Below are 16,416 nucleotides of genomic sequence, written 5' to 3' on the forward strand. Positions count from 1 at the left end.
AGGATATTTTGATTAAATTAACAGGTTTTGAAATAGTGAGAAAGGTTAAATATTTAGGAGTATACATTCTAATGTTAAATTGTATAAGTGCAAAAGGATTTAAATGACTGGAAAAAACTACAATTATCTTTGTTGGGGAGAATTTTGGCAGTTAAAATGAATATACTTCCAAAGTTTCTTTTTTTGTTTCAGATGATACCTATTTTGAAAAAAGATGCTAATTTGGAGGAATGGCAGAAGGGGATTAATAAATTTATTTGGGCAGGGAAAAAGCCAAGAGTTAAAATTATGCATGATACACGGGTAAATTTAAAATTATGCATTATACACGGGTAAGAGGAGGACTTAAGGCGCCTAATTTAAAATTGTACTATGATGCGGTTGCTTTAATGTTGATTAGTGATTGGCTCAACTTAATGAACAAAAATATTCTTTCTCTTGAGGGATGAGATTTATTATATGGATGGCATGCGTATTTAATTTATGATAAAAAAGTTGATCAGGTTTTAAAAACCCATATTTTGAGAAGTTGCGTGTCTGGAAGAAATATTATTATAGATTAAATTATAAAATTCCAATTTGGGGGATTCCTGGACATGTGATAGAGGGAGTATCTAGGGGAGTAAATTTGGATAAGATTTCTTATAAGGAACTACTTAGTTTGGTTGGGCAGCATTGGCAATTAAAGCCTTTAACTGAGTTGAAGCAAGAAAATATTGTATATTCTTGGTTTTATTATAATCAATTGTTAATGAGGTGGAGTTTAGATCAAAGGGTTGGTATTACTTTAGACGATGTGAATTTGGTAAAACAGATTAAAGATCAAAGTCGAGCTCATATAAAGAGAATTTATAGTGCTTTAATAGAATTAGATTCTGAAACGGAGCTAGTTAAAGATTGTATGGTCAAATGGGCTAAAAATATTCAAGAGCCGATTTTATTGGATATATGGGAGACAATTTGGGTTAGAAATGTAAAATTTACTCAAGCGCAAAATTTAAGAGAAAATTTTTATAAAATGTTTTTTAGATGGCATTTGGATCCCCAAAAGTTGTCTCGCATGTATCCGAATTTACAGCCCAAATGTTGGAGATGTGGAAATTTAGATGCAACCTATTTTCTTATTTGGTGAACTTGTAGAGATATTAAAGCTTTTTGGATTAAGATTTGGTGGAATATTCAAAAGATTTTTAGGAGAAAGATAAAGTTTACTCCGCAATTATTTTTGTTGGGTATTATTTTAGATTTTGATGTTAAAGAAATCAATTTGATGTTGAATCTTATAACAGCTGCAAGATTATTGGTGGGGCAATATTGGAAGAAAAACTCACTGCCTATCTTGGAAGAATGGATACTTAAGGTGTCTAATTTAGCAGAAATGGTGAAAATCTCCACCTACTTGAAGGACCATTCGCAAGAAAAATATATTATGGTTTGGAGAAGATGAATTGATTACATTCAAAAGAAATATGAAATTGAAAAGTATTATCTTGCTTATGAGTAGATTTTAGATAATTATTAATAGTTTTAATTATATTATTATTTTTGTTTTAATTTGTTAATATTTGTTTTGAGAAGGAGTTAAAGTGTGTTATGATTTTGATTGATAGTATAGTTGGTTTATGTTAGTTAGATTATGTTTGTTTATTCATTACCCTGTAATCAGCTCTGGGAAGTGGGGGATGGAGGGAGGGGGTGGGAGGGGTTTATATTGTAATAAATTTGTAAACTTTTAATAAAAAAAACTAAGAACCCTAAATATTGCCCACGTAGCTAAGAAAACAATTCCATGTTGTACTGATTTTTTATGAAAATTAACTGTTACTTTTATCTTAAATCTGTAGCTTTGAATAATCGATAACACTGATGGAGGTTATCATCTAGGGCCATGGTGACGAACTTATGGCATGGGTGCCACAGGCAGCATGCGGAGCCGTCCCTGTGGGCATGTGCGCCATTCCCCTAGAGGGAGGCGGGGCCAGGCTGGCTCCCCTCCGCCTCTCCACATGTGCCTGCGCTCTTGCTCTCTCTTGGCTGTGGGGGGGGGCACAAAATCACTCTGGAGGCATAGATCTGGGTGGCAGATGCCATGCCCACCCAGTGGGCCACACCCACCCAGCGGGCCACACCACCTGGCAGCCAGCAATACATAAGTGGGTTTTGGGTTGCAGTTTGGGCACTCAGTCTCTAAAAGGTTTGCCATCACTGATCTAGGGCTTTTCCTGAACTTAGAACTCTGCTCAATGAGTTAGTGGCAGCTGTGGCCAAGAAGGCCTTTGCATAGTTTCATCTAGTGCATCAGTTGCACCCTTTTCTAGATGAGGAGGTTCTTAGACAGTTTTTAAAGCTTTACTACTGCAATATCTCTACTTGAAGCTGCTCTTAAAGTCCATCTGAAAACTTTAAATGGTTCAGAATGAAGACCTCAGTACTCCTGTGTTAACACTTCTGCTTTGTGAGCTGCATTGTTTTCCAGTTTGCTTCCTAGTGTAGTTGAAGGTGCCAATTGTTACCTAAAAAGCCCTACTTGGCAGAATCTGGTTGCTTGAGTGATGTCAAGAGCCGAGGTGGCGCAGCAGTTAGAGTGCAGTACTGCAGGCCACTTTAGCTGACTGTGTTCAGCAGGTCAGCGGTTCAAATCTCACCGGCTCAAGGTTGACTCAGCCTTCCATCCTTCCGGGGTAGGTAAAATGAGGACCCAGATTGTTGGGGCAATGTAAATATATATATATATATATATATATATATATACATTGCTTACTGGTGTACACCGCTTAGAGAGTGCTTGCACTTAAAGCGGTATATAAGTCTCATAAATAAATAAATAAATGGCGTATTTCCCTGACTGGTTTGATCTGGCAGGATTGGCACATTCTGCACTCCTTTGATTAAACAATATCATCTATTGGGACCCTGGAAAAACCCCTTCTTTGTAGGAGCACCTGTCTTTTGGAATAAGGTTCCAGATGAAATCCAGATAGTTCTCACCCAGGTGTCGTTTTGAAAGGCCTGCTCTTTGCCCAGGCTTTTAATAAGGGTGAATTATATGGATTTGTTTCTTTATCATTCTTATTTGGTTTTTGTCATCTTACCTTCTTTTATTTTTTTATTTTTGCTTATTATTTCATTTTTCCCGTAGTTTTTAATGTTTTTACTTGTGAACTGCCCAGAATTTCAGGGTATCTAAATTGAATTAATTTAATAATGTTAATAATAATGATCTATAATTCTCTTCTGTGCAGATCTGAACATATTTGAGAAATATAAAGGCCACATAATACCACAAAGGGAACAGGTACTGCCTAAGAGTTTCTCTGATTTGGAATCTGCTGAGGAAGAATGCATTTTTGAAAGAACTATTTGTACTGGTGTAGTCTTCTCACAAGGACTGTACCATATGGTTAGTGGAAAAGAGATATTCAAAAGTCTTAAGGCAAATGATATATTATACTTGAAGTCTGGTGAGTTATTTAAAGCAACTGATCTACTGTATGCACATTATTTTAATCTGAATGGTTGTATAAGTTTCTAAAATTGAACTGTGGGTTAGGTTGAGCTCAAAGATAGTGTTCGGCCCAAATTTGCCCATTGTCTTTCTCTGACTGAGAGTGGATTTAAATGTGTTCTTAGTCCTAGTTCAGCACCTTAACCACTATGCCACAATAGCTACCGTTGATAGATTGTAGCTTCCTTAGAAAGACATCAATATTCTGTTTATAATTAGTTGGTTGCATGTTGTTTGAGAATGAAATTCATGTAAATATTTCAGTTGCATGACTATAATAAGAAGAAATGGTTTGTATATTTTGATAAACAAGTAGAAGATGTTTGATTAAAATTTCTTATTTTTTATTTCACCTTTTTAATTTTTATTAAAATTCATATTCAACAATGAACATACTAATAGTTCTATGTCAAAGTGACTCTTTTAGGTGTTTCTTCGACAGTTTTGGACATTCCTATCTGTTGGAAGATACATCAATAGGATTTATATTTCTGTTTGCTATCCTATAAAAGCCTATAAAATAAATGTGAAACATTTAGGAAAAGTGCTTACTATTTGCTAAGGCTGCAGTTCTTTCCATGGTAAACTATGAGGGAACAGAGTCATCTTCCACATAAGTAGGCATACATTAGTACAAATGGCCCCTGTTATACAGAATTCCATTACCCATAATTTTAGGTATTTGTTGCTGAAAAATACCAACAGATGAAGAACAAAATAGGTTTCGATGCTCTGTTAAAATAAAGGTTTAATATGGATAAAAAGATAATTGGAATTGAAAAAAGCAGAAAATGGAGTTTGAGGTTAAACTATGAAATTGAATATTTGAACTACATACACATGACCTGGTAGTAAAAATGTATAAACTGCTCTTAAGATTTCAAACAAAAGAAGTACAAATTAAAGATTGCATGGCAAAATGGACTATTAATTTTAGGTTTAACATACAGATGGACTCTTGGGAAAGACTATGGGTAAGGCACAATCCCTCCCTCGTCCTGCTTATCTAGTCCCTTGCCAGCTGGTAGGGGGAGTGTTCCTGGCTTCTGTCTCCTCTGAGGACAGCACCTGCGGCGTCTGGCTGCATGCTCCCCATTTCCCGGCCCATGGCAAGCCCAGGGGCTTGACAATGGGTTAACAATATTAAATTTACAAATTTACACTGTGTTATAACTGAAAAGAAATCATTTATAAATTGATGTATTGTTGGTATATGCCACAAGGAACTTTTCAAAAATGTAGAAAAGTATTTCAAATCAGTATTGAAAATATGAAAAACATGATGGGATATTTTCTCATGCATGGTGGACTTGTGATAAAACCTAAGATATTTTGGATGCAAATTCATACAGTGCTGCAAAAAGATTTTAAAGATAAATATTGTGAAGAATTTTTTTTATTGGGATTATGGATAATGAACTAGGAAAGAGACATATCAGATTGATTTTGTATATGGTAACTGCAGCAAGATTATTGTATGCTCAGTGATGGAAGAAAAGTGAAATTCCTACAGTGGGAGAATGGCTTGTGAAAATGTCATAATTTATCAAGCTGACCTGTTTGGTCAGAGAAACAAAACTTTTCTGAAAGACTGAATGTCTTTCATGGACCTTTTAATGAAAAAAGAATAAAATGATTTAATTACTTATGAGTTCAAGCAATAAAAATATATGCATAAAATGAGTGTCATAACATAACTCTCAATAAATATAAATTAATAAGTAAAAGAAAATACAGACCACACCTTGTTATCTACAGGAAAAGATTTTACTTATTTATGGTTTTGATGCATGGTTCTAATTTAGAAGTTTTTCTAAGTGTTTTTTTTATTGTAAGATTACAAAAAGGTGGATGACTTTTGCACATTCAAATAATGATTTTTTTTCCAAGATCTCATTATCTACAATTTCATTAGCAATGATTGTTAGGCTGGTATAAAACCCTTGTGAATAATGAGCACCACCTGTTCTCATAATCATGACCATGTTTTGATTCTGTTGTATTTTGTAAAGTACAGTTCTTAGAAGAAAAATATGGAAAAATATATATTAATCTTCTAGTTTTTTTCTGAAGTTGTTTAATTTTAAAATTTCCTTTTAGTTTGTAGTGCTGGATTCCATGGCACAAGCTGTCAATCCACATGCCAAAAGTGTAAAAATGAGCTTCCCTGCAATCCTTTCACTGGCAAATGTATAGCTCCTGGTTTAACAAAATGTAGCATAGACTCTTCAGATCCGAAGTGTACTGAGCCAGGTAAAATATACTACTTCTAAAAACTGAAAACTATTTGCTTTTTCATTTTTCTTGCCTTTTTTAAATACTCATTTTGTTTTTATTTTCTTATTTATTTGCATGTCACTACTTATCTATAATATATAGATGATGGAATCAGTTGACCTTTAGGATTTATTTTTTATTTATTTATTTTTAAAATTTATAAACCGCCCCACTCCCGCAGGACTCTGGGCGGCTAACAATAAAAACAACATAAAACATGACAAAACAAACAGTACAATAACAGTCATCCAGGGGTCAGATTTTATAAACCCCAGGCCTGCCGGAAAAGCCAGGTCTTAAGCAGCTTACGGAAAACCAACAGGGTGGGAGCGGGTCCTAATCTCCGGGGGGAGCTGGTTCCAAGACGTGGGCGCCATCACAGAGAAAGCCCTCCTCCACGGCCCCATCAAATGGCACTGCTTGGCCGACGGGACCCGAAGGAGGCCCAGCCTGTGGGATCTAACCGGACGAAGGGAACTATGAGGTAGTAGGCGGTCTCGTAAATAGCCTGGGCCTGAGCCATATAGGGCTTTAAAGGTAATAACCAACACCTTGAATTGGACCCGGAAACCAATAGGCAACCAGCGCAGCTCACAGAGGATAGGTGTAACGTGGGTGTATCGAGGAGCACCCACTATCACTCGCGCGGCTGCATTCTGGACCAACTGTAGTCTACGAATACTTTTCAAGGGTAGCCCCATGTAGAGCGCATTGCAGTAGTCCAAACGTGAGGTGACAAGGGCATGAGTGACTGTAAGGAGAGCCTCCCGGTCCAGGTAGGGTCGCAACTGGTGCAACAGACGAACTTGTGCAAAGGTCCTCCCAGCCACAGCCGTCAAATGATGTTCCAAATTCAGCTGTGGATCAAGGAGGACACCCAAGTTGCGAACCCGCTCCGAAGAGGATATATTTTCCCCCACTAGAGTCAACACTGGACAGTCGACATGATCCTTGGGAGGCAACATTCAAAGCCACTCGGTCTTGTCAGGATTGAGCCTGAGTCTGTTAACCCCCATCCAGACCCTCACGGCTTCAAGGCAATGGCCCATCACATCAGCCGCTTCACTGAGAGAGCTTGGGGAGGAGATATATAACATATATTCAGCATACTGATGAAACCTCACCCCGTGCTGTCTGATGATCTCACCTAGCGGCTTCATGTAAATGTTAAATAGGAGGGAGGAGAGGATTGTAAGGACCACACAGTAACATTTCAATAAGAAAATGTAATAATATGATTATTACATTTTAGAAGATGCAGTATGTTCAAATTAATCAAATTTGTAAGGCCATACATCTTGAATCATACCCACTCCCATTCTATGTTTGCGATATCTCTTTTTGTGTGCTATAGTTTTAAAAAGTCCTACTATGCAGATCAATTGTCTACTAAAAAAACCCAATAAAACCTGTGCAGTTTATCAGTAAAAATGTTGCTTTCAGTATAACCAAACTCAAAACTTTTATTAATATTAATGTTCAATTATATTATCACATATTACATGTGATATCAAGAAGCAACCGATGGAAACTAATCAAGGAGAGAAGCAATCTAGAATTAAGGAGAAACTTCCTGACAGTTAGAACAATTAACTAGTGGAACAGCCTGCCTCCAGAAGAGTTGAATGCTCCAACACTGGAAGTTTTTAAGAAGAAACTGGACAGCCATTTGTCCAAAATGGTATAGGATTACCTATCTGAGCAGGGGGTTGGACTTGATGACCTCCAAGGTCCCTTCCAATTTTATTATTATTATTATTATTATTATTATTAGTATGTATTAGTATTAGTATTAGTATTATTATAAAAAGTGAAGGAAATGATTGGTCCATTAGTGGGAAAAAGTGGCAAGAAGATGACAAGCAACAAGGAGAAAGCAAAACTACTTAATTAATTTTTTGCATCCGTCTTTACACAAAGGGATAAAATAGTCCAACCTATCAAAAACAGTACCATAAAAAACAGATTAGAAACACAAGTTAAGAGCACCTGTCCACCCTAGACAAGTTCAAATCACCAAGACCAGATGGATTACACTCCAAGGTTCTCAAGGAACTGGCAGATGTGATCTCAGAACCACTGAACTATATCTTTCAAAGATCTTGGATCACTGGGGAACTACCAGAGGACTGGAAAAGAGCTGATGTAGTTCCCATCTTCAAAAAAAGAAAAAAAAATGGATCCAGAAACTACAGACCTATCAGCCTGACCTAATACCTGGGAAGATCTTGGAAAAAATAGCCAAGCAACAAATCAGCAAACACCTAGAAGCAAATAAAGTCATTACCAAAAAACCAACATGGGTTTGTCAAAAACAGATCATGCCAGACAAACCTTACTGCATTCTTTGATCAGGTGACAAAATTAGTGGACTAGAGGAATGCTGTGGATATAATTTACTTGGACTTCAGTAGACCACAACCTACTACTTGATAAGAGAAAAATGTGGGTTAGACAGCATCACTACCAGATGGATTCGTAGTTGGACAACGGGCCATGCTTAGCGTGTGGTCCTCAATGGAACTGCCTCTACATGGAGGGAAGTGTGTAGTGGGGTGCCCCAGGGCTCTGTTCTGGGTCCATTGTTCTTCAACATCTTCATCAATGATTTGGATGAGGGGATAGATGGGGAACTATCAAATTTGCAGATGACACCAAGCTGGCAGGAATAGCCAACACTCCAGAAGATCGGCTTAAGATACAGAAGGATCTTGACAGACTTGAACATTGGGTGCTATCTAACCAAATGAAATTCAGTGGTGAAAAAAGTAAGGTTCTACATTTAGGCAAGAAAAACCAAATGTACAGGTATAGTATAGGTGGTACTCAATAGTAGTAACTGTGAGAGGGATCTCAGAGTCCTAGTAGACAATTACTTAAATATGAGCCAGCAGTGTGCTGCAGTTGCCAAAAAAGCCAACGCAGTGCTAGGCTGCATTAACAAAGGGATAGAATCAAGATCACGTGAAGTGTTAATACCACTTTACAATGCATCCAGTTTTGGTCACCACAATGTAAAAAAGATGCTGAGACTCTAGAAATAGTACAGAAAAGAGCAACAAAGATGATTAGAGGACTGGAGGCTAAAACAAATAAGGAACCGTTGCTGGAATTGGGTATGTCTAGTTTAATGAAGAGAAAAACAAGGGGTGACATGATAGCAGTGTTCCAATATCTCATGCCACAAAGAAGAGGGAGTCAAGCTATTCTCCAAAGCACCTGAAGGCAGGACAAGAAGCAATGGATGGAAACTGACCAAAGAGAAAAGCAACCTAGAACTAAGGAGAAATTTCCTGAAAGTTAGAACAATTAATCAGTGGAACAACCTGCCTCCAGAAGTTGTGAATGCTCCAACACTGGAAGTTTTTAAGAGACTGGACAACCATGTTTCTGAAATGGTATAGGGTTTCCTGCCTGAGTAGGGGGTTGGACTAGATGACCTCCAAGGCTCCTTCCAACTTTATTATTATTATTATTATTATTATTATTATTATTATTATTATTATTATTATTATTATTATTGATCATCGCACAGTCAGCCAGATGTTCAGACTGGATTTGGCATTTTGTCTACCTATCGCGTCCTTACCCAGGACCTGGGATAGGCAGATGTGGATGTTTGATGGTATTACAGATATCGTCGCAAGATGGAAGCAGTTCCTAGTAAGGCCGCCTTTTGCAATTGACTAATAGCGAATTTGTCAATGCCAATGGTGTTCAAGTGGTGCTCCAGTTGTTTTGGGATTGCACCCAAGGAGCCTATTACTATTGGTACTACCCTTGCTTGCTTTTGCCACAGTCTTTCTATTTCTATTTGTAGGTCTTTGTATTTTGTTATTTTCTCCAGTTCTTTCTCTTCTATTCTTCTATCTCCAGGCACTGCCACGTCCACTATCCAGACTTTTTTGTCTTTCTTATCGACAATTGTTAAGTCTGGTGTGTTATGTTGCAGGTGCTTGTCTGTTTGAATTCTGAAGTCCCAGAGCAGTTTAATTTTATCATTTTCTATGACTTTCTCTATTTTATGATCCCACCAGTTTTTGCTTACAGGCAAATGATATTTTTTGCAGATATTCCAATGCACCATTGTTGCTACTTTGTCATGCCGCTGCTTGTAATCAGTCTGTGCAATCTTCTTGCAACAGCTTACCAAGTGGTCCACTGTTTCTTCAGCTTCTTTGCATAGGCGGCACTTACTGTCTGTTGCTGTATTATTATTATTATTATTATTATTATTATTATTATTATTATCATCATCATCATCATCATCATCATCATCATCATCATTATTAAACAGGAGTTGACTTTTTAAAATCCAGGTCCCTGTATCCTGTATATATGTATATATGTATTTATATACAACCCAAAGACAAACACCATCCCCATCCAAAAGGACCTCAACCCTTTTCCAAGGCCTGGAAAAGTAACTGGGTCTTTAATAGCTGTCTGAACATCATGAGGGTTCAAGCCATCTTGATCTCTGGGGAAATTTCATTGCAAAGGACAGGCATCACAAGTGAAAAGCATACTTCTTGAGTCACACTAGTCGCACTGTCTAATTGATGACACCCAAAGTAAGCCCACTCTGCCCAATCTCACCAAAGAGACAGAAACAGCCTTAGGCCATGGAAGGATGTATTAGGTAGTAACCAGAATCTTGAAAGGCATCCAGAACCAAAAATATGCAGCTCAAAGAAAAGTAGAGTCTCTTAAAAATAATGAAGTACCACCATCATTGCCCACACTGCTGCTTTCTAAACCTTATAGCTTTCAAGGGGTCTTCAAGCATAATCTTATGAAGGGCACATTGCAGTAATCTGTTTGTAGGGTGACGGGTATATGTGAACATTTGAAAGGTTTTCTGTTTCAGGAAAGGATACAATCTGTGCATTAGATATACCTGTAGAAAGGCCCTGTTAGCAGCAGTGGCCACCTGTTCATTCAACAGGAGATGTAAGTTCAAGACAACCCAGAAATTGTGCACCAATCTTGAAGAATATTTTTGTTTGACCTCTGTTCCCATATGTAACCATGAGAAAGATTGCTTCATTATAACTACTTTTTTTTTAAAGTTTTCACAGGCCTATGTCCCAAAATACCCCAGTGGTATTATTTTTCCAAATCATGTTATTATGTGGAAAACATTAAAAAAGATACATGGGACAATGCAAAGATTGCTTGCCAAGGATTTAAGAAAACAGACTTAGTTAAAATTACAAACAGCCGTGAAAAGGTATCATTATTTGTTTTACTGTTTTCATATTGGGGGTTAAATTTGATTTTATGAGGGTTTTTGGGGGATAGGGGGAATAGTATATAAAGACTTAACTGCATGTGCATATTTCCGAAGTGATTGAGAAGAAATTAATTAGGCTTAACATAAAAACTAATCTTTTTCCTATTTCTTTTTAGTATTTTTATTATTATTGTATTATTTTTCCTATACTTTTTGGATTCCCCCCCCCCAGGGTCAGTTCAGAGTAAGGTGGAGCCAAAATTGAATAATTAGGTTAATCAGATGCCAGGTCTTTTTTCAGGCTTCTACAAAAACATTGAAAACAGTTAAGGCTGGTTTGATGAAGCAACCGCATCAATTTCAGACTCCTTTTTTTTTCTTTGTATGATAGCAAAGATATGTTCTTCTGGTACAGATTTGAATCATTTGTTTCAAATGCAACTTACACTTGATTTAATTTCTGATATTTATCTGCTTCAGAAATCAATAATCTCCAGTACATCAGATGATAAATAAAATGAAATAAATGATCTGCATATAAAAATCAATCTGCATATTTAGTTTCTATGTTCTGTTCCAGAGTCTTGTTCCTGCCCCCCCCCAATATTAAAATCTCACGACCAAAAAGTGTTTGCTGACCATGAACATAATCAATTGGTACAATATTCTTACAATTACAATGTGGGTACATCAATTCACAAAGGTTATTGTCAAGCATCTATTGATACCACTAACCCTAATTCTAACTGATTTGGCAGGTAAAAAGTGCAAGTCAGCTGAAATAAACACAATTGGTACACAAAACTCACTGGTGGGCAAAAAAGGAACAAGAGCCTCATTCTATCTCTTTCATTTTATTTACATAAAATGTATATTAAATTAAATTTATATATTGCCTTTCTTCCAGGAGCTCAGAATATTTGTTTTTCTTACTGTAACAAAATCTGACATATTATTTCACCATTCTTTTATTATTAATAGTAATAATTTCATTATAATTTTTCAACTGAAATGTTTAAAATGTGTATTTTTCAAAAGTACATTGTCAGATTTTCCAAATTGATTTGATGTGCTATTCCAGAAATGGGTACAACTGGCAAAACATATTATGTTGATGAAGAGATCTCTCTAATCATAGTTGTTAGTTGTGTATTATATACAGTAATTCTGCCATGACTGAGAGTAAGTTTCAAAGTAGGCTGTTCAGCTAACATTGGTGTTAGAATGTAAAGTGCACATATTGTTAGAAGTTCACTTTAAAGGAATGTATGTATAGGCAAAGCCTTGGCCAGTTCATATGAGGAATATATAATTGGAGAAGAAGTTTGTTAGAAGTTCTTGAACTGAAGCTTCTATTTTAGAGTACAGAATCTTAGGTTGGATGTAAATCTTCATTCTTGCTCCAACATAGACTTTAGAAATTTCCCTCTAGTTAAATATTAATTTGCAAAGGATAAATTGAAAAAATTTGTTTGGACAGAAGTCAGTTGTTATTTTGACCAAACCTTTTATTTCAGACTCATGTTAATACATTGTCCAGATGACTGTTTTGTTTTCAGATGTGGGTACAGTACAAAGGCGATGACAGCTGGATTGGTTTAACTTTCTACAAGCGAACCAGTCAGTATCTTTGGGTTGATAATTCAACTTCAGTTTTTCAAAATGCATGGTGAGACTATTTCTGAAATAAACCAGTTTGGTTGTTATTCAGTCAGTGTACAGAGCTTAAGCTGTTTAAAAATGAATGAATGAATGAATGAATGAATGAAATAGAAAACTTACTGATCTGTCAATTTGTTCTGCTCATCTCTTTTACAGCTGCATAAAATTTAATCGTAGTGAATTGTTCTTTTTTTAACTAAAATGTAAAACACTTAAAATAAAGTGGTATAATAAGTAAAACATGTACTTATGTTCAGAAATTTAGTAGATAATCTTTTGGTTTCAATGTTGACAGCCAAAATAGCCTTGCTTAGATAATCATACTGCATTTTATTAACAAAAAATAAGATACAGTACAAACAAGTATTTTCCCTGCATGGAAAGTCCTTTCCTATTTTCCCGCCAAATGAGAAATCAAGCCATAACATTTTTAACTAGTTTCCCAATTTGACCAAACTGAGAACTAGTTATCAACTAGATAATAATCAAGAATATTAAATCAACTTCAAATTTTGGTTTGTTTCAGGATTAGTAACCATAGCTGTCTTATTAATACTGGCAGCAATAGCAATAGCACTTAGACTTATATACCACTTCACAGTGCTTTACAGTCCTCTCTTAAGTGGTTATTAAGAGCCTATTGCCCCCAACCATCTGGGTCCTCATTTTACAGACATCGGAAGGATGAAAGACTGAGTCAGCTTTAAGCCAGTGTGACTCGAACTGCTGAACTGCAGGCAGCTGGCAGTCAGCAGAAGTAGCCTGCAATACTGCATTCTAACCACTCTGCCACCACGGCTCTTAAAATTTAAGATTAAATTAAATTAATTTGATTGGGCATTTTAGAAAAGAAGATTGGGTTATACTACAATAAAAAATATATGTTCGTGTGCTATTTACACTTGATATGTGATAAATAGAACTGGGCCAGTAACTTTTAGAAACAAATGACAATTTCACAATGGCTGTCTGTTTTGGTGTAGCTTCAGAACTTTCCATTTTTCTGCGTGGGATGTCAATTAAGCCAGAGTGACCTTTCATTAATCAGATTACTGTTTGAAGATCATCACCAAACTTATTTTATATCATTAATCTGTGATAGGGCTTAAGAATATCTTACATTTGACAATATGTTTTCCTCTTTATAATTATTGGCAGGGTGATTAGGCGAAATAGAAGATACATACCCTCTGATTATGACTGTGGAGTTGCTTTCAAATATTATCTTTCTGTGGTAGATTGTTCCCATCACAGAAAATGGATCTGTAAAAGAGAAGAAGGTGAATAAACTAATTCATCATAATTTATTTTTCAAAAAGCAGATTGGCAACTTCATGATGATTGCATATTATTGCTCTTCATGGTAATTAAAGTGTATAGAATTCTATGTCTTGAATATATAGCATATGTGGTTATTTTCTATGTCTTGTATGTGTGGCATATAATGATTACAAATAGCTTTTGATAAGGATTCAGATCCTGCATGCTTACTCTAAATTGAATACTAATGTGTTTCGGTTACTCATTAGTAAACAGGTGTAGAATATTTTGTTATTTATTATTTTACTTATTTCAGTTCAGCCATTTTCCAACAAAATATAGGAACCAGAGCTGATAACTACATGTAATAAAAGAAAAAATAAAAACCATTTAAAAGTTGCAATTGAAACTCATCCTTGAGACCAACTTAGGAAAATTCTTGCTGAAGAAGACTTTCTTTACTGCCTATACAGATAGGTATAAATTGTCCCATGTACTCCTGTGCAGAAAGAATAATCTCAGAGGGCTTGCCTCTTCTACTTGCCTTAATAAATATAAATATAAATATAAATAATGCTTGAAATGTTGTCTCTGCTGAGCAGCAGTGTGATGCAAGTTTCATTCCTATCTTTCTCCAGACATTGCTCACTACTATTTTGCTCATCTATTCCTTTCACTGTAATAGTTTCCTTTTTATCCTTAACATATTTTTTTATTTTTCCTTGATAATGAAAAATGTGTATTTTAAAGTTTTATTGCTATGATCTTGGATGCTAGAATGAGCATAATGACTTTTGAGAGTTGTCTTGAAGCTCCTCAGAGCATCCTTGGGCTCTGAGAAAGTCTATGGAGATTCTCAATCACTTAGGTCATGGTTATCCCAAAGATGTTTTTTCCAAAGGCAACTGGGCTTTCTTGATTTCTTCCTTGAAAACGTTTTGCTTTTCATTCAAGAAGCTTCTTCTGTTCTGATTGAATGGCAAGGAATTCCTGGGACCAGCTCTTCCTCTACAGGGTCAATTTTCTGATTTGAATTGTGATTTCAGAGGAGTTGTTCATTTCCTCTTCTATAGTACCGATGAGTCTTTGTGCATCAAAACTGTGTATAGAAGTCAGCTAGGAGATGTAAGCCAAGAAGAAAATGAAGAAAAGCATCCTGGAGGTTTCCGTATCTGTCACCACTGATAGCTGGATTTTTGACTTATTTTGAATTTTGTTGAATTAAAAGATCTTTAAGTGGAAATAGGGTTCAAACTCTCACAGAATCAAAAATATTACAGAGGCTGTTAATGCCCTAGTTCTGTTTATTTTATAATACAAAGCACATTCTTTCCACAAGGAACTTTATTTTAGAAAAAAGTAGAACTTCTGATCGTTCCCTTCCTTGACTCCTTAAACCTCCAATTAAGGCTTCTATGCAGTCCTTGGACAACAAAGGTGACAAACAGGCAAGTGCTGGAGGATATAAAATCAGACATAGGATATAAAATCAGACATAAAGCAAAATAACAAAATTCTGCCATGCTTATTTTGATTATGTAATGCAATCATACATAGTGGAAAAGGCATTTGTGCTTGGAATGGTTGGTGATAAAAGAAAACGGCCTCCAGAAACCACAGTGGATAGATACCACTAAAGCCATTACCCGCTGGAACATAAAACAACTGGAAGAAGCAGTACAAATCAGAAAATATGGAGGGAGATTGTCCATAGAAACGCTGAAAATCTGATTTGATTATAAAAAATGTACAATGAGCTGATGAGTATCAGTAACCAGTTAAAAACTTTAGGAGCATGCTTTCATTTCTTAAATTCTGCTAAAGAAAAAAATAAGCAAGTGATATATTAAAAATATTTTTTCTCTCTATATACATGTTGCTATAAAAAATTAACTAGGTTTGTTTTTCTTTCCCCATCCCCAATAATAAGATTATTATCCACAAACTATATTTATCTATGCATGAATTATATGCTGCATATTAATCAGCATACGTATGTTAATTTATTTTAATTTTTATAAAGTTTGTTTTATTTAATGGTTGCTTTTACTTTCAACAGTTGTTGATCTCTTTACGGAACATGATGGAAGAGCATTTTATTTGCCTGATGGAATAAGTTCTAAGTATTGTACCTTGGCTGAAGCTAAGCAGGCATGTTTAGCCTCGCAAACGTGTACTGGAGTGACAAATTCTGGAAAATGTTTCCTGTTGCACAATAATATAGACCTATATAATACTAGAAATAAAACAGCGAGGACCTTGATCAAATCAAGTATGCAATAAAAATTTGTATATGATTCTTTACCACTTGTTTTTGTCTGCAGAGATTAACATTGGCAAGAGATTACTGTATGCTTTCTCTAATCTCTTGTTTGTCACTTACAACCGACCAAAGTTTCTTATCAATCTAGGACTGAGTTTCCTAAAATAACATAATGCCATCTACTTATTATAATGATTTGTTTTATATTCTCTG

General features: G+C 35.7%; 1 protein-coding gene across 9 annotated transcripts in view; it reads left to right on the top strand.

Moving 5' to 3' along the window:
• The window catches only part of LOC120311809, a 113,816-nt gene that overhangs the window by 61,289 nt on the left and 36,111 nt on the right, over nt 1-16,416 (top strand). For all 9 annotated transcript variants that reach the window (XM_039351801.1, XM_039351809.1, XM_039351828.1 and 6 more), the window contains 6 exons: nt 3,243-3,461; nt 5,606-5,758; nt 10,855-11,015; nt 12,578-12,687; nt 13,839-13,960; nt 16,000-16,212. In XM_039351801.1, the coding sequence (XP_039207735.1) occupies nt 3,243-3,461; nt 5,606-5,758; nt 10,855-11,015; nt 12,578-12,687; nt 13,839-13,960; nt 16,000-16,212 (978 nt within the window). The remainder of the gene's footprint in view (nt 1-3,242; nt 3,462-5,605; nt 5,759-10,854; nt 11,016-12,577; nt 12,688-13,838; nt 13,961-15,999; nt 16,213-16,416) is intronic.

Source organism: Crotalus tigris, unplaced genomic scaffold (genome assembly GCF_016545835.1).
Source record: "Crotalus tigris isolate CLP2741 ecotype Arizona unplaced genomic scaffold, ASM1654583v1 scf7180000017568.12009008, whole genome shotgun sequence".
Taxonomy (NCBI): domain Eukaryota; kingdom Metazoa; phylum Chordata; class Lepidosauria; order Squamata; family Viperidae; genus Crotalus; species Crotalus tigris.